Here is a 22578-nt window from a genome sequence, read left to right on the forward strand (position 1 = left end):
AGGAATCTTTGACATATGCTCCACCTCATCCTCGGACTGAGGCATTTGTGACTCTGAAAGTTTAAAATGAGGAGCTAATGGTGTACTTACAGGCTTGCACGTTTGCATATTGAATCTCTCGAGAACCCTTTCAATATACCTCTTCTGAGAAAGATGTACAACATCGTCTTCTCTTGAAATCTCCATACCAAGGATTTTCTTTGCAGCTCCTAAATCCTTCATGTCAAATTCCTTACTCAATAGTTTTTTCAAAGCATTTATCTCAGACATCTTCTTGTGATACACACAGCTATCAAATGCACTCCTTGAGAATTCATGTGTAGTCATGAATGCATCAAACCTCTTGTACCACTGTCTAGGGGATTGCTTCAAACCATACAAAGACTTCTTTAGTTGGCATACGTGATCTTCTTTTCCCTCAGCTAGGAAACCTTCAGGTTGATCCATATAGATTGTCTCTTCTAGATCACCGTGTAAGAAAGCAGTTTTGACATCAAGCTGTTGAAGCTCCAAGTCAAATTGTGCAACCAATGCTAGTAGCACGCGAATTGAGCTATGCTTCACGACCGGAGAGAAAATCTCATTGTAGTCAATTCCCTCCTTTTGGCTGAAACCTTTTGCAACCAATCTCGCCTTGAACCTAGCATCTTCCACTTCAGGAATTCCCTCTTTCTTTCGGTAGACCCACTTGCATCCAACTGTCCTCTTCCCCTTTTGTCTTTTCACTAAGACCCATGTCTGATTCTTGTGAAGAGACTCCATCTCTTCAGTCATGGCTAACCGCCATTGTGCGGCATCCTTGCAAGAAGTTGCTTCAATATACGAGGAGGGCTCCAGATCTTTAATCTCTTCTTGTGCAGCTACGAACGCATATGCAATCAAGTTTGCTTGATTTATAAGGCGTTCCGGTTCTCGTGTCTGCCTCTTCTCCCTCCCCTTCGCAATTGTGTATGGTTCATTGACAGCAAGTTCTTCAAGGCCTACATCTTCTGACTCATCTTTAACCTGAGTCTCTTGATCCTTTTCCTTGGCAAGCTCCACCGGAAGCTCCACCTGCTCGTTGTTCTTGTTTCCTGAAAACTCCACGGAAACTTTACGGGGATCAAGTATAGAGGATTCATCGAAGGTGACATCTCTACTAACTATAAATTTGAGTAAAGACAAACACCAAAGTTTGTACCCTTTTACTCCATCCACATACCCTACGAATATGGCCTTCTTAGCCCTTGGTTCAAGCTTTCCTTCATTAACGTGATAATAAGCTGGACACCCAAATACTCGTAAGTATGAATAGTTAGAGGGTTCACCTGACCATACCTCATTCGGAGTCTTAAAGTCAATTGCCGATGCTGGAGATCGATTGACAATATGAGCAGCAGTGTGAACTGCTTCAGCCCAAAATACTTTGGACATTTTGGCTTGTAGGAGCATACAACGAGCCTTTTCAAGAAGAGTTCTGTTCATTCTCTCGGCAACTCCATTCTGCTGTGGGGTATGCCTGACAGTCCTATGTCTTGAGATCCCATGAACCTTGCAGAATTCATTAAACTCTTCATTGCAAAACTCCAAGCCATTGTCTGTGCGAAGATACTTGATTTTCCGCTCCATTTGATTTTCAACCAAAATCTTCCACTCTTTAAATGCTTCAAAAGCATCACTTTTTGCCTTCAAAAAATACACCCAAACCTTTCGTGAGAAATCATCAATAAAAATGAGAAGATACCTCTTTCCGCCCTTCGATGGAAGTTTAGAAGGACCCCATAAATCTGAATGGATGTAGTCTAGCACTCCTCTTGTCTTGTGTTTGCCAGTGCTGAAGCTGACCTTCTTCTGCTTCCCTAGAACGCAGTGCTCACAGAAGTCAAGCGTGCTGATCTTCTCACCTTCCAAAAGTTTACGATTGCTCAACATCTCCAGTCCACGTGCGCTCATATGACCCAGTCTCATGTGCCATAGTCTTGCCTTGTCATCATTAGATAACTGCACTGTAGATGCATTTGCAGAGCCAACAATGGTGCTTCCGGCCAATGTGTAAAGGCCGTTCTCCAGCTTGCCTTTCAGCATGACTAAAGAACCTTTAGTCACCTTCATAGTTCCTGCTTCGCTCATGTACCTGTAGCCTTGTTCATCCAGAGTACCCAAGGAGATCAAATTCTTCTTCAGATCAGGAACATGACGGACTTGTGTAATAGTCCTCACGATTCCATCATGGCAGCGAACCCGAACTGAGCCAATGCCAACTATTGCACAAGTTGCATTATTGCCCATTACTACGGTTCCTCCACTTTTCTCGTAGCTGCTAAACCAGTCTTTTCGGAACGTCATATGCAGAGTACAAGCAGAGTCTAACACCCATTTGTTTTCATAACTACTATTATTATTACACGATGTTGTTAGTACATAATCATTATCAAAATTATGTACCTGTTCAACTGTAGATGCACTCGCCTTTTCCTTGGACTTTGACATTGGGCAATCTCGTTCAAAGTGCCCCTTCTTGCCACAACCCCAACACTCTGTATTCTTCTTGTTCACACGAGACTTTGATCTGTGCTTTGATTTGGTCTTTCCCTGTTGGCTAGTCCGGCCTCTTACAAAGAGGCCACTTGCCTGGTCATCTCTATCTCCTTCAATGTGCCTCCGCACATCACTAGAGTTAAGTGCCTGCCGCACTTGCTCAAGCTTGATAGGCTCCTTGCTATACATCATTGAATTCTCAATATCACGATATCCTGAAGTCAATGAAAATAGCAAAGCACATGCAAGCGTCTCCTCCTCCCTTTTAATTCCTGCAATCTGTAAGTCCATGACAAGTTTATTGAAACGCATCTAAATGATCTTGTAACGAAGTACCTGACCCCATCTTAAATGTGTGAAGACGCCGTTGTAACAACATTCTTGTTGTCACTGATCGGTCTTGGTATAGCCCTTCTAGCTTTTCCCACAACTGTTTGGCCGTCTCTTCGGTACCCGTACTCACTTCACAAAGCACGTTAGGTGCAAGGGATAGTTGGATTGCACTCAATGCATCCCCTTCAATCTTCTCCTTGTCGGGAGCTGATATATCCGTAGGATACTTTCCGTCAATAGCATGGATTGAACCTTCCCTCCGCAGTAACGCCATCATCTGGATCTTCCAGATATTGAAGTTGTTGCGTCCATTGAATCTATCAATTTCAAACTTCATGGAACTCATATTTGCTTGTTCTTCCTCCTTGGATCGTTAAAGAATCCTGTCGCTCTGATACCAATTGTTAGCGGAAACGTAAAAGAAAGAACACAAGATTTAACGTGGTTCGGATCAAAATAATCCTACGTCCACCAGAGAACAATTGCCCTTTTAATATTAACAAAGGAAGGGGAGATTTCCCAATTACACTTAAGAGAATTTCTCTCTTAACTCTCTACTCACTACAATGTATTGTATTATTTTGGGATGATTTCTACAAGTGAAGGAGTGCATCTATTTATAGAGGTAAAGACCTCCTCTTGATGTCATTGGTGACATCAAACTACCTCCTCTTGATGTCATGGGTGACATCAAAGGAGGAAGCTTCCTCCTAGCATCCACACCAACTCTTTCCACCAACTCTTCCAATTGGCATGCCATTGTTGACTAAACATAAACCAACATTTTCAGCATGCCATTGTTGACTAAACATAAACCAACATTTTCAATTTGTGCTTTTAATCAAGGGATTTAGTTACACCCTTCTCCTTTTTTCTCTCATCTCTCCCTCTTCTATCCAGATTCTCTCATTCTCCCCATATCTCGAATAAACGGAGTGCTTTGAATAATAAGGAATTTTTCAAAAGCATTTGAAACCTGGGCAGGATGCTTCTCCCTGGAAGTATGAGTAGCTACCCATTCCTCCAGAAATGCCTGGTTATTGGTTACAACTAAAAAGCTTCCTCAATAAGTTAAGTAGCGAAATATATAGAATATTGAGGAGCAATCCTATTCCTTTGTGTCACACATGTCAATATAAGATAATATAAAAAGCTTAATTACTTGCATATTAAATTAGTAACGAGAAAGAGAATTATGGTAATTGTAAGAATTAAGAAGTGCAATCACAAAGAGTATTCTGGTCAGGAAAGTCAGTATGTGAACGAACACCAAATTCTGTTCCCCTCCCACCACCCGATTACTGCCTTTCCGACAATTCTAGGTTCTTACCCAGTAGAAGTTGTGGTTTGGTTGTTGCTCAATTTGGAATAACAAGAAGTTTGTACAATTTTTATATAATATGTCTTTTGTATATTTTGTATCTGATTTATACATAGTAAAAACAAATTTCATACAACTTATTTATAACTTATCTACAATTTTCATATATTATTTCTACTCATTTTTATACAACTACAATATCATACAATTTAAGTACAATTTTTATACAATATTGTTCAACTTTCATACAATAGCTATATATATATATATATATATATATAAACAACAAAATATAATTTTTCTACAATTTTACTACAACTATACAAATGAATTCAAAGCTTCAAAACTTTTTAATGGTTGTCAATGGTTGAATTGCTGCTCTCTTTTCCTTTGCTTTACATTACTGGAATTAGGGATTGAGAGATGGAGAGAGACGTAGAGAGAATTACCAATTGTTTGCAACAACACCCAATTCAAACAAATAATATTTTTTGAAAACCCAAATTCGAATTCAAAGCTTTTAAATGGTTATCACTGGTGGAATTGCTGCTCTCTTTTCCTTTGCTCTAAATTACTTAAATTAGAGATTGAGAGATAAAGAGAGACGTAAAGAGAGAGAGAGAGAGTGCGCAGGGGGGAGAGAGAGAGAGAGAGAGAGAGAGAGAGAGAGGGAGAGAGAGAGAGCATGAGGGAGAAAGAATAAGGACGAGAAATAATTGATTCCTAATATAAAGGGATATAAATGTATATAATTGGTAAATTTGTATATAGGAGATAATTAACTTGAAACTTGAGTAAGGAGGGTAACAAAGTTTCCAATAGTGTATAGGTATGTAAAAATCCCAATTGAAAATTTCTCGTTGTTATGTTAACTTTTGTATTAGATTACTAAGGTTGTGGTGGACTAGTAAGTATTTCTTTATCCTTAACCAGAAGTTTCTTTTGCAAGTCTTAGTATAGAGTCGTCTTTGTTAGAGAGCCCAATGTAGGATTTTTTTCATCACTAATCCGGATTTAATCGGGCCCTAGGTATTGGGGTGGGAACAAAGAAAACCTTTGTATTATATTTGTCTTTGTTACGGTTCTGCAATTTCAGTCTCGACTCAAATAATGTGGGTAAAATTAATTAAGCTAATGATGATAAGGAGAAAGTTCAATAAAAACATACAAAGATACAGTAATTAGGACGACTAAATGGTCCGATCTACCGACTTATTATGTATTAGATGTTGTAACTTATTTATTTTGCAGAATCCACTGAATTTTCATTTTCATATCATTGGTATGATGCGTGTTACAATTACTAAAATATTAGTTCAACTTTTCTACTCTCTTCACATGGCAGACATTGTTTGAGCTGGATATTATAATTTTCGTAATTCCATAAAGTGTTGCATACAATATGCTAAAGAGTTAGGTTTAATTTGTTAAAATCCATTTTCCGTCCTACAAGAACTTTGTGGTAAAACAAATAATCAAAGAGAAGCATCATTTGTAAAGAGTTAGGTTTAATTTGTTAAAATCCATTTTCCGTCCTACAAGAACTTTGTGGTAAAACAAATAATCAAAGAGAAGCATCATTTGTAAAGTTATTACTAACCTGAAGTTATTAAACCTCTCTAGTTACAATTATTGAGACGTTATTGAGACTTTGCAAGTTGCATTTAGGGAAAATGACACTGAATAACCGCTCTCAAAATATATATATATATATATACACACATTATGTGTGTTATATACAAAAATTATACACCTTTTCGACTATCAAATATAAATAGTTTCTGGTTGGGCTAAACATAATAATACCCCTTAGCTTGCATTTACTACCATTTCGCTTGGCATAGAAATTCTAAACTCTAATTCAAAATTATTCCAAGTAAGTGAAACATTTACTTTTATTCCAGTATATAATATTTTTTTAAAAACCTCCTTAATTTTATTGTACAATCATTACTAAAACTTCAAAAAAGGATTAATGATTTGTGTCGTAGACATTAGTTTTTCTTACACACTTACATATTATATATACATCGATCTTTCTTTTTGGTTTGAATTGACATGATATTAAATTATCAAAATATAATAATATTTTGTATGCTTTGATTTTAAAAAAAAAATTGGGGAAAAATATTAGAACTAAACCGACAAAATCAAAATACATATTTTGTAACTTTATAAGTACCCATTAACTTGATTACCCAATGGTTCAAGTGTTCAATATCTCCAAAAATTTCTTAGTGTTTTTTGAAAATGAAGAAAGTGGTAAGGAAATACAGTACAAAAGAATTAATATTAATTAACATTTCCATTAATCTTATTCTTCTTCTTCTTCTTCTTTATTGAATTCGTACATCAATTTTTTTTAGTTTTTAGCACACAAAATTCTTTTTGACTTAGTGGTCAAAAACATTATATTAATAAATTTGATTTTCTTTTAAGCAAAAATCAAAATCCCAATTCGGTAAAGTGGACTGGATATACAATTGTACCCTTTACGAAAATCCCAATTGGACGACTATTCCCAATTACAGAAACGGTGAACGGGTGAAACTCTTTTCTAGCCCTAGTTTTGTGTTACTTTTTCTCAAGGCGAGGAAGAGAGAGCAAGTAAAAATTAGAGTGTAACGATGCAGGACTATGAAGGCAATGGAGTATATATAGACAATAATGGCGCCTCTCCTTACAGTCAGGTACTCTCTCTATTTCTATTGGATCAATTTAAAGCTTTTATTTTTTAAATTGGATTTGAACTTGTAATGGTGATGAATTAATCCACAGAGATGTTTTGGGCTACTAAGATATTTTTGATTGATTGATGGTCGATAACTTTGAAAACATGAGTATAAAAACATCAACTTTTTGGTGTAAAATCAGAGTTCTTTTGGAATTAAATTACATCTTTAGAGAATTACACTCTATGGTGGTCCTGATAATCCCCAAGTTGTGACTTAGCCAATACCAAAGCTTTATGATAGCACTCAATAGTTCCAATTAGACTTGTTATTCATTCCTTAATGTTTTGAGCTGAAATTACATCCTTAGAAATTACACAAAAGTAATGTAAGTCACCATTTACATGGTCTAAAGTATTTGGAAATGTTTGAAAAACGGCACTTTGAATAGTGATAGTGTTATTTAACAGGGATACGGGAGTAGTTATACTGTAAGTAACATGTTGGATGTTGGGTATCTGAAATATTTTTCCTGATTCATGCTCTTTATTTTTCTTTTTTTGTCTCAAATTATTAATACGGGCTTCTAGTGCTCTAAAGTTTTCAATTTGTTCAGTTTCAAGTATTAGATTATGATGGTTTCCCATCCTTAGATTTGTTCTTTTATGTCATAATAATCTAAGATTTTGTTTCAATATGTAAAATTTGTAATTTTCATCACACACTAACCTTTTCTGCTACCAATTTGCCTCTTCCAGCATATTTCTCGTGACCATGAGAATGAAAGGGACTCATCAAGAAGCAGGGATAAGGAGAGGGACAAAGGGCGTGATAAGGACAGGGACAGGGATAGGAATAGAGATAGAGACAGGGACAGAGTGAAGGAAAGGGACAAAGATAGGCATAGGGACAGAGATGGGGAGAAGGACCGTGATCGTCATCACAGAGATCGTCATAGGGATCGGAGTGATAGGAGGGAGAGGGAGAGGACCAGAGATAGAGATGAAGATGATCTTCATCGAAGTCGAGATTATGATAGGTAAGTTCTGTTAGTTGGATTAATAATGTGTACTTCCTTTCAGTTTTTTTTTTTGTGTGATGGTATTAGTGATATTTATATTTTGAGAATCATTTCCTTTGATTTTTAACTTCAAATTCTGTTGGTTTTCATGTCATTGTTTGCTATACTCTATATACTTTAGCCTGAACTTCATATGAGATTCAAGCAATTGATGCTTTTTGATTTAATATTCTACCAAATTTCCGAGTTTTCCTGTATCTTGATGTGATTGTTCATTCGTCCTTGCAGGCGAAGAGACAATGACAAAGATAGAGAGGATCGACGTAGACATAGACCTATCTCAAGGGGTAGATCTGAGCATAGATCAAAATCTCGATCACGGTCGCCATCCAAGAGGTTTACAGCTGCTCCTATATCTTCTTATCGGAGCATTGAGATATTATATTTTTGTTAATTTTGAAGTCCTAATGCTCTTTCATGAATGTTTTCTGTCTTGACATTTTAGTTACGTTAGGCTTTTCCTTTACATGAAGTAAATAGTTATTTGCGGGAATGCAGGTGAGACTGGTCATTGTACTCTTTGATCTGTCAAATTGGAAAGGGAATAATGAGTGCTAGAGTTATAGATGGAATTGGATTAAAGACAGTACTTGAAAATTTTGTTATTTGGCCTTGTGAGTTGGTGATTTGGTATTTGGCTACAGAAAATCTTTGTTATTGCAAAAGGTTAAAGCTGCTATGATGACTTTGATATCCTCGCTCTTTTTACTGAAAATGTATTCGATACTGACTGTTTGTCCTTTTTAATGCTTGTGATTTCTCGGTCTTGCCCCTTGTATTGTATTTCTTTTACGAGCGTCTTTTTCTCCTTTTGATTTGTAGTCATGCCCTTCTATTTCATATGTTTATCTGGTTGAAACCTTTCTGGTGTTACATATGTCCCAGTGAGCTGCTAACATCCATATAGATCATCGAAAGTTAAAATTTGCTACCAATTTATGACTTTGCTACTGGTACTAACGATGTTTCTTTTCAGCAAAAGGATAAGTGGTTTTGATATGGCACCTCCTACCACTGCGTTGTTACCAGGCGCTACTGATGCTGCAGGTACACGTCCCATCAGTTTTCTTACAATTAAAAGTATCTTGAAATCTGTCATGTTTTTTCCTGGACATAGTGTGGAAGTTCGTATCGAAATGCATGGTTACATTTTGGTAAGCTTTTTGGTTCTTCCACCTATATCGGTAGAGAGTTCTGGTATAGATTAGCTCTTTTGGTTTTCTTTACTTTTTACTTGGTGAAATAATTCCGAGACTGAGAGTGTTTTGGTTTCTTGTTGTGTTTGGTGTTTGTTTGTTTGTTTTGTATTGTCTTATGTTCTAAGAAGGCAATGTTGGGCTACTTGCCCCACTGTGCTGACAATGGGCGTGAGCCGACTTCTGTAGCTTATATGTACAAGGAAGAATCGATACAGGTCTTGTTCATCTTCAACAAGGAATTGCTATCTTGGTAGTTTACAATTATATTCCCTAGTAATGAATACACTGTAAAAATCTCCATCCCTTCAATTGTTTTATTTCGATTGGATTACAAAGTCTTATTTTTTCAACAATATTGAAAGAAGAAAAATATTATGTATAAATATTCACTTGCTCTTAGAATTTGAAGTATATACTTATTTTCATTTTATAAGATGCTATTTCATTCATCTGTGCAGGTCAAGTTCCTGGGACTAACCCAGCAATTCCTGGACTGTTTTCTAACATGTTTCCTTTAGCATCAAGCCAGGTATTGTCATGGACCCTTCTTAATAAATGTCCAATGATTTATTGAGATTCTCATTTATTTGTTCTGTGGCTTCTCTCAGTTTGGAGCTCTCCCGATGATGCCAGTCCAGGCAATGACACAGCAGGTTTATAATTTGTTGGTCACTTCCTATTGTCTCTCTCTCTCTCTCTCTAATGGCATCTTCTTTTACCCTGAGTATATCCTCGAACGATGTTTTATCAGGCTACCAGACATGCTCGGCGAGTTTATGTTGGTGGACTTCCTCCTACTGCAAATGAACAGGTATTAGGCTTCCTCCTACTGTGGGGGCTGATAGTATACATATTTTTGTGACATTGCACATCTTCTCCAGTACGTTGCAATTACTTTTTGACATCAACACTGGCACTTTACATTGACTTACTGATGTCTGCAGAATGGGAACCTTCCGTAGTCATATCATTTTTTGGCTAGATTGTTATTCTTATGTAGATATAGTAACTAGAAACAACTCTAATGCAAATAAATGTAAATTTTTGGGAGAATATCCCTTCAGTTTACAATCCTTAGAGAGAACCTTTCTTGCATTAACTTGATAAAGAGAAAAAAAAGAGGAAATTTGCTTGTCCTATTAGAGTGAGATGTAGATCTTTTCTGATATCTGTGATTAATGGGTGACATTTCATTGTTCACTGTTAGCAATTATTTCGTACTATGATGGACAAATTAGGCTTTTTTATGTGTGTATGTGTAAGTAACAATCAAGTTTTCGCCCTCCAAGATTACAGATTATCATAGGGTTGAACTTACTAACTTTATGGTTTTAGGTAATTTATTACTCTCTGTTTGTGGCGTATCTTTGAGTACTTTTTATGTTGGCTCACTGTTGATCTACATGCAGTCTGTTGCTACCTTCTTTAGTCATGTCATGTATGCAATTGGAGGAAACACTGCTGGTCCAGGTTGGTTCGAGGATTAATGTGCTTTCCCTCGCTATTATCACTAAATTTACCTTTTTGATGCTCATAGTATTATTTGAAATTTTCAGGGGATGCTGTTGTCAATGTTTATATAAACCACGAGAAGAAGTTTGCTTTTGTTGAAATGAGATCTGTAGAGGAGGCTAGTAACGCGATGGCTTTGGATGGTGTCATTTTTGAGGTATTAAATGCCATATGACTTGAATAGGTGTTGTATGTTAGCTTTCTACTCATAGTTTATTGAAGAGAAAGCAAAGCAAGGAAAGATTTTAGTTTTCACAGGATTAGATTTTAGTTTTCACAGGATTCTAACCAACTCTCTGATCCTCCCAGTCTTGTTCAGCACAAGGAGAAGTTTCAAACTAACATCCCTTCGCCCCATCCCATTATATAAGCTGGAATCTGCAAACCCTGTTCTTTTTCGTTGGTTACTATTTATGTATTACTTATGGGGGGTTTCGGGTGTTCGATAACATATAACCAAAGCATCATGTTTTTTTGTGTCAAGCAAATGTCCTTAAATTTATTCCGACTCTGATTGCTATTTGCTCTTTTTGCACTGTATGTTTTGCTCAGGGCGGACCAGTTAAGGTTAGAAGACCCAGTGACTACAATCCTTCGCTGGCTGCTACTCTTGGTCCTAGCCAACCGAGCCCTAACCTCAACCTTGCAGCTGTTGGATTAACACCAGGTTCTTCGGGAGGGCTTGAAGGTCCTGATCGCATATTTGTTGGTGGTTTACCCTACTATTTTACAGAATCACAAATCAGGGAACTTTTAGAGTCTTTTGGTCAACTTCGAGGATTTGATCTGGTCAAAGATAGAGAAACTGGGAACTCAAAAGGCTATGCTTTTTGTGTGTACCAGGATGTGTCTGTTACTGATATTGCTTGTGCAGCGCTTAATGGAATTAAGATGGGCGATAAAACTCTTACTGTTAGGCGTGCTAACCAGGGCACAACACAACCCAACCCTGAGCAAGAGAGTGTATTGTTGCATGCACAACAGCAGATAGCTTTGCAGGTGAGATATTTCTGTGCTCTTTCATTCAGTTTTCAGGTTCTTAGGCTATATGCTGATACAGGGACTGCGTAGCTCACTCTCACTGTCATGTTCTTTAATAGAGATTCATGTTACAACCTGGTGCATTAGCAACGAAGGTCTTGTGCTTGACTGAAGTGGTCACTGTGGATGAGCTCAATGATGATGATGACTATCAAGATATTTTGGAAGATATGAGGACTGAATGTGAGAAATTCGGTGAGTAGTAATATCAAGTGTTCTGTTTCCTATATTCAGCATAGCTTATGGCTGGAATTTGAGTTTGGAATCTTAACCTGTATATGCTTTTTTGTACGGCTACTTTGCAGGAGCTCTAGTAAATGTTGTCATTCCACGTCCAAATCCTAATGGTGTGCCTACACCTGGACTAGGAAAGGTACCTGTCTGCTGATCTCTTAAACCATAATCAAGATTAATTATGTTTATAATCTGATTATTGTCCTGTATATGTTGGAAATAAGGAGATTCAGCTTGTATCTTACTTTCATTATAGCGACCTGCCGAAAAATGACTATTATTTGGTGTTTTTCACTTCTGTTATTTATTATTGCTTACTTAAGTATTGCCTGACTTGGAACATTGCAAGAGGGCTTCAATACGTTTGTACTGTTTTTTCTCTTGGTGTTAGTGGTTTGTACTTCTGAATGTATAATTGCTAAACTAGTTTCCGGGTTGTTTTTTCAGGTATTTTTGGAGTATGCAGATGTCGACAGTTCCAGCAAAGCTCGGCAAGGACTGAATGGAAGAAAATTCGGTGGTAACCAAGTTGTAGCTGTCTTCTACCCGGAGAACAAGTTCTCTGAGGGAGACTATGAGGCTTAGCTCTAACCACTATAGTTATGATAGATAACCTCCAGAGTGTTACTATATGGGGAGCTATTGCATGGCTTTAGAAATTATCACCTCTTGGAATGAGGGATTATAGTCGCCTTGTTACCTTTCCTTTTTCTTTTTCCTTTTTGGGCTACGTTGTTCTGGTTTTGAAGTTTGTTTGTGTGGTCAAAGCTGGTGTAAAATATCAAACAGGAATAATTATTGGCTTGTTTGTATGTTTTTATAATTATGTTAGTATAGACCCAGGTTGTCATGTACTTCATTGTTCCCTAGCCAAGAAGAACAATTTTGTTTGTTAGTGTAATGTATTGTTTTTACTTCTTCTAGTGCCGCTTAAATAACATTTTGTCTATTTGGATGATATGCTATATGGATTTTACAGAGTGAAATTGTTGTGATGATAAATGAGAGAGCAGTAACAAATTGTCGATTCAGGGTAATGATTCCCCACTATAGGGAAATTTAAAGTAGACTACATCTTCTATTACTGCTCATGTACTGGCCTGTTCCAACCACTGTTTTATGGGCGGCGTTTTTACTTATTATCGGAGCAAGGCATTAGGTTCGGATCGTCGGAAAACCTTTTTCTTTTAATAGACTTAAACTTCGTATAAAATTGAAATGATATTAAACATTATGTTAGAGTTTTTCTACATACGTAACCATCAATTTTATGAATTACAAATTTTGTTGTCTTCTCCGGAGAGGCATTCAGTTTTAAATGGCGGCAGGAAGGAAGATTCAACCATTACAGGCCAGCGAATTTGAGTCCGACTCCAAAAAAGTATAAAACCAAAAATCATCAATTATTTTGTTTGAATCTCTGTATAGAATGAATTGGGTTCAGCGGAAAGTGTATGTGTACAATGTCACTTTTGGTCTGTACATGCTTGACTTGTGGGAACGTTGTCTCTTCAGTATTCTTACATTTTCAATTTAGATCTGATTCTCCTTTTGCTTTCTATCAGTTTCTGTTATTCGTTATGTCTACCTATTGATTCCTCCAACTGCTGAGTGTTTAATGGATCTGATTTATTCGATTTGGATTTTTCTTAATCAATCTTAGATACATTGGTCCTTGTATTATTGTGGTTTATTAGCTATAACGGGCTTCGATGTGCTTCCGATTTCTTCAAACGGTAAGCCTTCTTAGTATTTTTTTTCCTCCTTGATGATGTTGTTTCTTACGCTCTCTAATTCAGCTATTTGCATTATTTTAAATGTCACAAATTCGATGCAAATCTTGTATCTATATGTTCGGTCTGGAAAATGTATATGTCTCAAGGTGTAATAAAATCATATGCAGTTGTATTGAAGAATTTTTGTTGTAAAAATGAGAGTTGGAGGAAACTTTCGATGACCCAAGAAGGTTGGTAATTTTATTGGTGCTGTTGTCAGAATTCTTCAATTGTTTATTTATACAAGATAAACTGGCTGTTGATATTTTTCAGACCATCATTTTTAGATAGATATAGTTTATGTTACTACTTGAATTTGCATATACAAGCAGCTCAACCTTCACTTTATTGAGCCATCCGTTATATATATTCAATCAAACATTGATTTATATATTTTGTGAGTAGAGGGTTATTGAGGTGAGATTGTCTGTTTTTGTTTCATGGTCATTGTATTACTTCTTAAAATTTAGTCAAGCTCTTGTACCATTTACCAATATTCTTAACAGCTTTCCGATTCTTTTGGTTGTTCTCAGGCAGATGTGGTGAAGTTCATGAGCTTCACAAGTTTGTTCTTAATTGTTACTAGAGAATGTGTGGTCTTTTGGCGTTTAATCTTTAAGAGCAGTAACTTGTTTGCTGTCTGTGGACATGAATGATGAATATTCTTTTCAAATAGTTTCTTCCTTTTGTATGTGTACCAACATGTATATGATGAAGCAGATTGAGGAATGCTTTGAAACTAGTCATTCAATTTGGGGTAGGGGTTAGTGGCAAGCTTCTTTGGTCCCCTATTCTGTTAAATGGAACAGATGTCGGGGTTAGCAGATTTCTTGTACTTGTATTTTTCAAAGTAAAATGAGTTTAGACAGATGGTAATATCCAGTCATGTATTGCTTCAACTGCAAGATTTAATCTCCTTGTCCTGATTTCTTTGGGGATGCAATGCTAATAGGTTTCAGTACCTTTTGAGTTGCGTGTGGTGAAACTATGGCTAATTTATTCTTGAAGACTTCATAATGGGGCCTTAAATGTGTGTGCTGAAGACTATTTAGAGCCTTAGATGTGTTTGCGTGTTGTCACTGGTTTATTGTCTTATTGCATTTTTTTGTGCTGAGGATTTATCGGGAACCACCTCTCTATCCCCCAGGGTCTATCTCTCAGGGTAAAGGTAAGGTTTACGTACACTCTACACTCCCCATACCCCACTTATAAGATTATAGTGGATTGTTGTTGTAGTAGATATGTTTGCATGGTAGTAGGGTTTGGAACGCAAGTAGAGGAGATGACATAAATGAGTTTCTTTAGACAAAGGAATACCTACTACATACAATGTCATAATTAACTACTCCCTCCAGTCTCAAGTATAACTCGTTTGGCAAACTGAATTTGTCACAAAAACATCATGGATTGCACATCTGATCCAGAGGTAGAAATAGGAGTTCATTTCCCAAAAGTCATCATACTTTGTACATTGTAACTCAAAGTCACTCAATATATTTAGGGCATATTAAATATTATTTTTCATATTCTTTTTTTAACTCAATCATTTAAACAATAAAAAACATCTATTTAAACCGTGACTCAACTCGCTCTTTGATCCGACCCACTTTCTCTTATTTTTCTTACAAAGAACGTAAATATTACTTTGCTGTTAATGCTGTTAATTATCTTGGTTTTCAACATACTGGTTTAAGCAAAGTATTAAATCCGTTCGACTAGAAATGGTCTTCTAGTAACATTATATTTACTATAAGCAATGCGCGTTCTTGTTCTAAAATATCGAGGATACTGTCTTTTAATTTACTCTTATATTACTATTTCTTGGTCAAAATTTCAAGCATATATAACTTTTTTTCATTTTTCCTTCCTCATTTTTATTTTATTCCACTTCAACGCTGCTAATTTTCTTGTTTCACTTTCAAATTTAACTCCTCTAGTTTGTTAAGATTAATTTCTGATTCTCTATTTAATACTTTGCTTAAACCAATGTATACATTTAGTATAACTATATTGAGAACCAATGTAAGACACTATAACAAAGTAATATTTGCGTTTGTTATAATAGAAATAAGAGAAAATGGGTGCGGGTCATGGAACGGTCGAGTCATGGTTTAAATAGATTTTTTGACTTTTTAAATGTTTGGGCTGAAAAGAAATATGAAAAATAATGTTTAATAATGCCCAAAAAGTGATGAGTGACTTTTGAGTTATAATGTGCAAAGTATAATAACTTTCTAGTTACAAAACAAAGCAAAGTGACTTTCATAGATAATTTCTATTAGTTAAGTGACCATACTAGAAATGGACTCGTAGAAATAGTATAACCATAATTGCAGAAAAAACATGTTCTCGACAAATTCATCTCTAACTTTGATTTTCTTTGCATCATTAGAGCTTCATAACGAAGAGTGGAGGTACATCCATCCTACGATGGCATGAAGAATGGAAATTTTCACTAGTATGTTTGAGTTTTTAGGCCTAAAATTGGGGCTAGTGAAGTTGCCACTTTGTCTTTTCAATGAAAGTAGATACGAAGTTGCGTCAGCTACGAATATAGACTAGGCTATGGGATAGACTTCATCTCTACTGTTTTCTTCCGTTACACCTTACACTTCAGCTCAGTGAGGCATTTTGTGAAGTGTTCTCCTACCCCTCTCCTGAGATAAAGTCATATTGACTCTCTGCTTGTGCAATTTGTAAGCAGCATTATTTTAAACCATCAATTTAAGATCAAAAAAGAAAAAATGTAAAAAAGGAAATAAAACTTTGTGGGGTGGTCCATACCACTTCCCGGCATAATAAAGAGTTTGAAACTAAAAAAAGTAGATGCATTCAAGTCAATGAAAACATTAATAAAGTGTTGGACAAAAGATATGCTGGCTTTGTGGTTGTATGTTTAGATCTTTTCAACTTTGTATATGTTTTACTGGACATATACTTTTTAAGTTATTTAACAATATAATCATAAGATAAAGTGATTAATATACAAACAGTAGCGGCTCGATGGGGTAAGGGGACTAAAGCTAAACCGTTATTAGAGGCCTTTGGAGGCAAATATTGTTAATACTATTTCTGAAAAATAGCATAATGTTTGGAATTATGCCATAATGATTATTGACATAGCAAATGGTTGATCACATGATTTTCTTATCATTATAAAGAATTATAGAAGTAATTATGTAAAATATACTTATCTTATATATAATATGAGTAAAATTTGGGCCCTATATTTTTGGGGGCCTAAAGCCTTGGCTTTAGTAGCATTGGGTTGAGCCGCCTCTGTATACAAATCAAAGGAAGCTCACGTGCAACTTCGTATACAACTCAACTTTGATAAAAGGGAGTACTGCATTTTAGATGCACTATGCTGTTTAGGGCAGACAAGAGGAGTTGTTCTGATGGTAAGCAACCCCAACTTCCAACCGAGAGGTTGTGAGTTCGAGTCTTCCCAAGAGCAAGGTGGGAAGTTCTTGGAGGGAAGGATGCCGATGGTCTATTTGGAAACAGTCTCTCTACCCTAGGGTAGGGGTAAGGTCTGCGTACACACTACCCTCCCCAGACCTCACTAAGTGGGATTATACTGGGTTGTTGTTGTTGTTGTTGTTGTATGCTGTTTAGGGCAACCATATGACATTTCATCTTCATTAATTGTGATTAGTCGTCAATAGGGGCGTATGCAGGAATTTTTGTAAGCGGTGTCGAAATTTATAAAAGAACTGGAATGTTACTTTGATTATCATACTTTTAGACAAGAAATAACCTTAGTTTATTGGTTTTGTTGAGTCTTAAGTTAAAAAAGATTTTGAATTCAATTCTACTTCATCACAATTTTTAACTACAAAGGCTCTCTCAAATATTTACAAAAGAAAAATGTACTAGTTGAGGTTTGAACCTTTGACCTCTTAGAGCAAAATCAAGCACAAAACCAACACACCAAGGCACAATTTATGTCAAGTGGTGTCATTTTTTCTTACTTATCCGTTTCCGTACAGTATTAATATATATATTTAGTAAAATTTTCCGACGAAGCGGTGTCGCATGACACCGCTTGAGGAAACGTGCATCCGCCCCTGATCGTCAAATGTAAAGGCTATTCAACAATAAACTTAGCATTTTTACCTATTGATGGTAGGCTAGAATCACGTGTTTTAGTCATAGTTTGCACTCTAATTACTGTATTTTACTTGTGTTTGAGCTTAAATATTAGTGTATTGCACTTATTATATGTTTTATGCATTGTAAAAAGTGATTCCAAGTTAAAAAGATAATTTGGAACTAAATCAAAGAATGTGGAGCTTTAAAGTCTGAGTAAATGCCGAAGAAATTAAATCGGGATCACGTTCGGAGGTCGAGGATCAAGTCTGGATGTCAAAAACAAAATTACTCTAAGAAAATTGCACTACCGCTCCATGCCATACGTAGCGGGGCGCTAGTGTAAAATTCCTACAGAGTGAAAAAAATTAACTCTCTGAAAATCCTCACTAATGTGGCGCATGGGGTGCCGCGCCAGTGTATTTTCGCGGTTCAATTGTCCCACTTCGGCTTGGAACGGGTAGTTTCATCCGGGCACGTTCCTACATAGTATAAATACACCAAAACATAATTTTTAGACGAACTTTGACCTTGGAAGCATTAGGAGAGCATTGGAGCCTACAAGACACGAGATTCCATCATCTTTCCATCAATTCAATACGAGAGTTTGGATTGTAAAGTCAGATTGATGCTTTATTATTCTTCAATTGCAATTGTGATGACTTCCTCCATGATTATGGAGTAGTTTACCTTAGAGTTTGACGGGTATAGTATTTTGATAAATATTTGTGGATTTTAACTCTAGTTCGTGTATGAATTCGTTTATGGAGTTTTGAATTGTTGCAATGTTATTCGCTAGGTTATTTAATCGAAAGAGGAATTTCTTGGTGATTATCTTTTCATTATTTTGTTTGATTTAATTCATTGATTCTCTTAAGTAATCAAAAGAGCTTGTTGAATTGTTGATTAAATCAAGTTAGGAGAATATTCGAGAGACGTTTTCCTAAGGATCAATCCATTAACGCATGCTTGCACACTTCACAGTGCTTATATTAGTTCACCTCATAGAGTTAACATTTAATCGAGAGAGGAGTCTTGACTATACATTTGAACTAATCATCAAGTGAATTTGTGAGAATTATTAGAACATTAGAGTGAATTAAACTAGAGTTAAATCCTAAATAGCTATCTTGCACCTATCCTATCAAATTCTTATTTCTCACATTGATAAGAAACCAACTCTGCGAATCTCTAACTCCTTGTTGTCAATTGTCAGTTGCTTTATTTAGTAGTTAAACTTAGTGTATAATCATTTATCTCAAGTATTGATCCTCCTGAGTAGCAATTAAACCAGAAATTAATCGAACAATGTTTAACCAATCTCTATGGAGATGATATTATACTATATTATCTTTGATTACCGAGCATCAATTACGTGTTGTGTTTTGTGCGCGACAAATTTTGGCGTCGTTGACAGGGATTGGCAATCAATAGCGTACAAAATAATTTTTGGTGCTAATTCAAGATTTTTTTTTCTATTCTTCACGGGTTTCCTCTTCTGTGTGCAGGCAACAAATTGACGTCTCTGGTGTATGACTCGATCTTCTTCAAAGGAATTGATTCTATACAATCCATAGGTAGAAAAGAGTCTCCGACGGATGAGGAAAAAAAAAGAGCTCACCAAAAAGTTCTTGGGGCAACCTTCAATCCAAGAACATATGGCTAATAACGGTGAAGATGAGGTGCAATTAGCTACAAGAGAGGCAGCACAGTAGCGAGAAGAAGCTGCAAGGATAGCAGCTGATGTAGCCCGTAGAGCTGCTGAGGAGATCGTCGAAGATAATGGGGGTTGAAGATTGAATCTAAATCAACCCTTGATTGAAGACCAGTTCGAGAATGCGGTACTCAGGCCTGGTAGAGCATTGGGCGATTATGCCAAACCAGTCTACAATCAGGGATTATCTAGTTTCAGACCTCTACCAGTAGCATCAAATAATTTCGAGTCGAAGCAAGGATTTCTTCAAACTATTCAGAACAACTGTATTTTTAGAGAGAAGGTGAATGAAGATTCTAACACTCACTTGATGGATTTTGAGAAAATCATGAATACCTTTCACTACAATGGAGTGTCAAAAGATGCAGTCTACTCAAGGGCATTCCCCTTTTCACTAAAGGATGACGTGAAGCACTAGCTTCGTAGCTTACCAACGGGGTCGATCAGGACATGGGAAGATATGACTAGAAAGTTTCTTGACAAATACTTCTTAGCTGCAAAAATAGTGAAGTTCAGAAGGGAAATTCACAACTTCTGCCATGCGGACATTGAAATAGTCTTCGAGGCTTGGGAAAGATTCAAAGAGATAGTGAGAAAGTGTTAGCATATTGGGATTGAATTTTGGATGCAACTCTGGGACTTTCGGGATGGACTGACACCCCCCTCATGACGAACTCTAAACACTGCAGTTGGAGGTTCTTTAATGAAGAAGACTCCTAAGGAGATTGTGGCAATTCTTGATGAGCTCTCTGAAGACGCTAACCAGTGGATTATTGAGAGTAATGATAGAAGAAAATCAGTTGGGGTTCATCAAGTAGATTCTAACATAGCAGTGCAAGCCCAACTAGATGCCATGGCCAAAGAAATAAGAAGTTGACCTTAGCCAAGGTCCAGAGCCAACCATCACCAATTTGTGATTTCTGTGGAATGGGTCATCTGACGCATGAGTGTCAGGCCTTAGCTGCAAATGAAGTGGTGAATATTGTGGGAAGCTTTAATAGAGACAACTACCAAAGTGGTAATAATTTCAATCCTATGGGACAGAGGCACCCAGGTTTTTCTTGGAATTCACCAAATGGTAGTATGAACTCATGGTAGTAGAATAACTCCAACCCTAGGGACATGGAGCGCAAGGTTTTCAAAATCAGTAGAGGCAACAATATCAGCCTCCATAGTCCAATCAGTCTAGTATGTAAGATCTAATGAAAGCCTTTATTATTAACATAGATGAGAGACTTGAAGCCCATATCTCAGCTATACGAGAACATGGTGTAGCTATCAAAAAACTGGACACAACCTTTTGAAATCTGAAAAGACAGGTTGGGCACCTAGCTACTCTATTGTCTGAGAGGGTTCCAGGAATGCTCCCTGCCGATACTGAAAGAAATCCAAAGGAGACAATAAATGCAGTGTCTTTGAGGAGTGAGCACAAGTTAGAGGATCCCATAGCAAAGCAAAAGGATGAGCTGGTTGAAAGATAGGTGGAGATTGTGGAGGAACAGAAAATCAACAACATTCAAGAAGGTGAAGTGAGGGTAGATAAAGATTTGAAGAATAAGGGGAAGATTAAAGCTCAGAAAAAGAAGAAAAATAATAATTCAACAAATAATGAGACTGAAGAGAGCAAATACATGCTAGCTCTACCTTTTCCCTGAGAAGCAAAAAAGAGAGAAGTTGGACAAACAATTCGAGCGCTTTCTAGAAGTGTTCACGTGGGTGCATGTGAATATACCTTTCACATAGGTGCTTTCACAGATGCCAGCTTATGCTAAATTCATGAAGGAGATATTGTTCAAGAAGCGGAAAGTGGAAGAGGCATCGGTTGTCAAAATTGCCATAATGCAAAATAAGCTCCCTAAAAAATGTGGAGATCCAGGGAGTTTTACTATACCTTGCTCTTTAGGAAGTACTAAATTTAAAAAATCTTTATGTGATTCAGGTGCTTCCATTAATCTTATGCCTTTGTCTATTTTTAGGAAACTGGAGGGAGTGTTTGGAGAGATCAGGTCGATACCTGTGTCCTTGCAGCTAACAGATCATACCACAATCATATCTGAAGGAATAGTGGAAGACGTGCTGGTTCGGGTAGACAAATTTGTGTTCCCCATGGACTTCATTGTGGTGAGATGGAGGAAAATAGGGAGGTCCCGCTGATTTTAGGAAGACCCTTCTTGGTTATGGGCAGAGCAATTCTATACATTAAGCAAAGGCAACTCATGCTCAGAGTGGGGGATGAAAGATTAATTTCAAAATGGAAGGAGAAAAGGGGGACCTGAAAGAGCAAATTGGAAAAAGTGAAACTGATAAGTGTGGGATGTACCCAAAGAACGTTGAAAAGAAGCTCTCAGCATGGATGTGTGCACTGGGTGGGGCGTGCAAAGGAGATCCCGACTTCGATTCAGACCCAACCAGATGAATCAGGAAAGTTTCCTTTATCTCTTGCTTTTTATTTATGTGTCATGGGAACATACTACAATTTAAAGTGTGGGGTGGGAATGTAAATATGTATATGTGTATTTGAAATCGTTTCTTTTGATTGAATTTTTTTTGTGACTTTTTCCGATGATGGATTTCCTCGACTGTCTTCTTGAGGGATCAAAGTCGAAGAAAAAAATATTTTATTTTCTTAGATAGTGTAACAATTGCCCCTTGATTTTTCTTTGTACCGCAGTTCTTTTTTAAGAGTTTTGCTTGAACTGAGTGTAGTTAGTTTTTCTTTTGATAGGAGTAGTAAAGTCTTGTGCTAGGTGTTAAAGGGAGATGACTTTTCTTGACTTTATTGTGCCTTGAGAGCAATGAGTTCCTGATTTGTGACGCTTAGGCTCAGTTCTTGACTCGGAAATAAGTACCTTAAATTATATGATTGTAAATTTGCATAAATGCTTTGACTAAAGAGTCGGGATAGATCTGATCCTAAGTGAGTTATGTGCCAATATGTGTGTGAGGTTTTATGATATTTTGTGCATGCCGGTTGATGTCTAGAACTTGCCCCGTGTGTTTGCAAAACGAAATAATAGTCTTGTTCAGTCTAGGAAGTGATATAGGCATTTCTTTGTTGAGCCAGATATATGTCTTTACCCACCTAAA

At 36.7% G+C, this 22578-nt stretch overlaps 1 protein-coding gene across 1 annotated transcript; it reads left to right on the forward strand.

Moving 5' to 3' along the window:
* Nucleotides 1-6664: 6664 nt before the first annotated feature.
* Nucleotides 6665-12868, forward strand: LOC104240831 (splicing factor U2af large subunit A). Its single transcript, XM_009795721.2, has 13 exons — nt 6665-6861; nt 7602-7882; nt 8153-8260; nt 8901-8971; nt 9582-9652; nt 9732-9776; nt 9875-9934; nt 10533-10593; nt 10680-10792; nt 11188-11634; nt 11736-11871; nt 11982-12049; nt 12358-12868. The coding sequence occupies exons 1-13, from the start codon at nt 6799-6801 to the stop codon at nt 12493-12495; spliced, it is 1662 nt and encodes a 553-aa protein (XP_009794023.1). The 5' UTR covers nt 6665-6798; the 3' UTR covers nt 12496-12868.
* The last annotated feature ends 9710 nt before the right edge of the window (nt 12869-22578 follow it).

The sequence above is a fragment of the Nicotiana sylvestris genome, chromosome 2, assembly GCF_000393655.2.
Source record: "Nicotiana sylvestris chromosome 2, ASM39365v2, whole genome shotgun sequence".
Classification (NCBI taxonomy): Eukaryota; Viridiplantae; Streptophyta; class Magnoliopsida; order Solanales; family Solanaceae; genus Nicotiana; species Nicotiana sylvestris.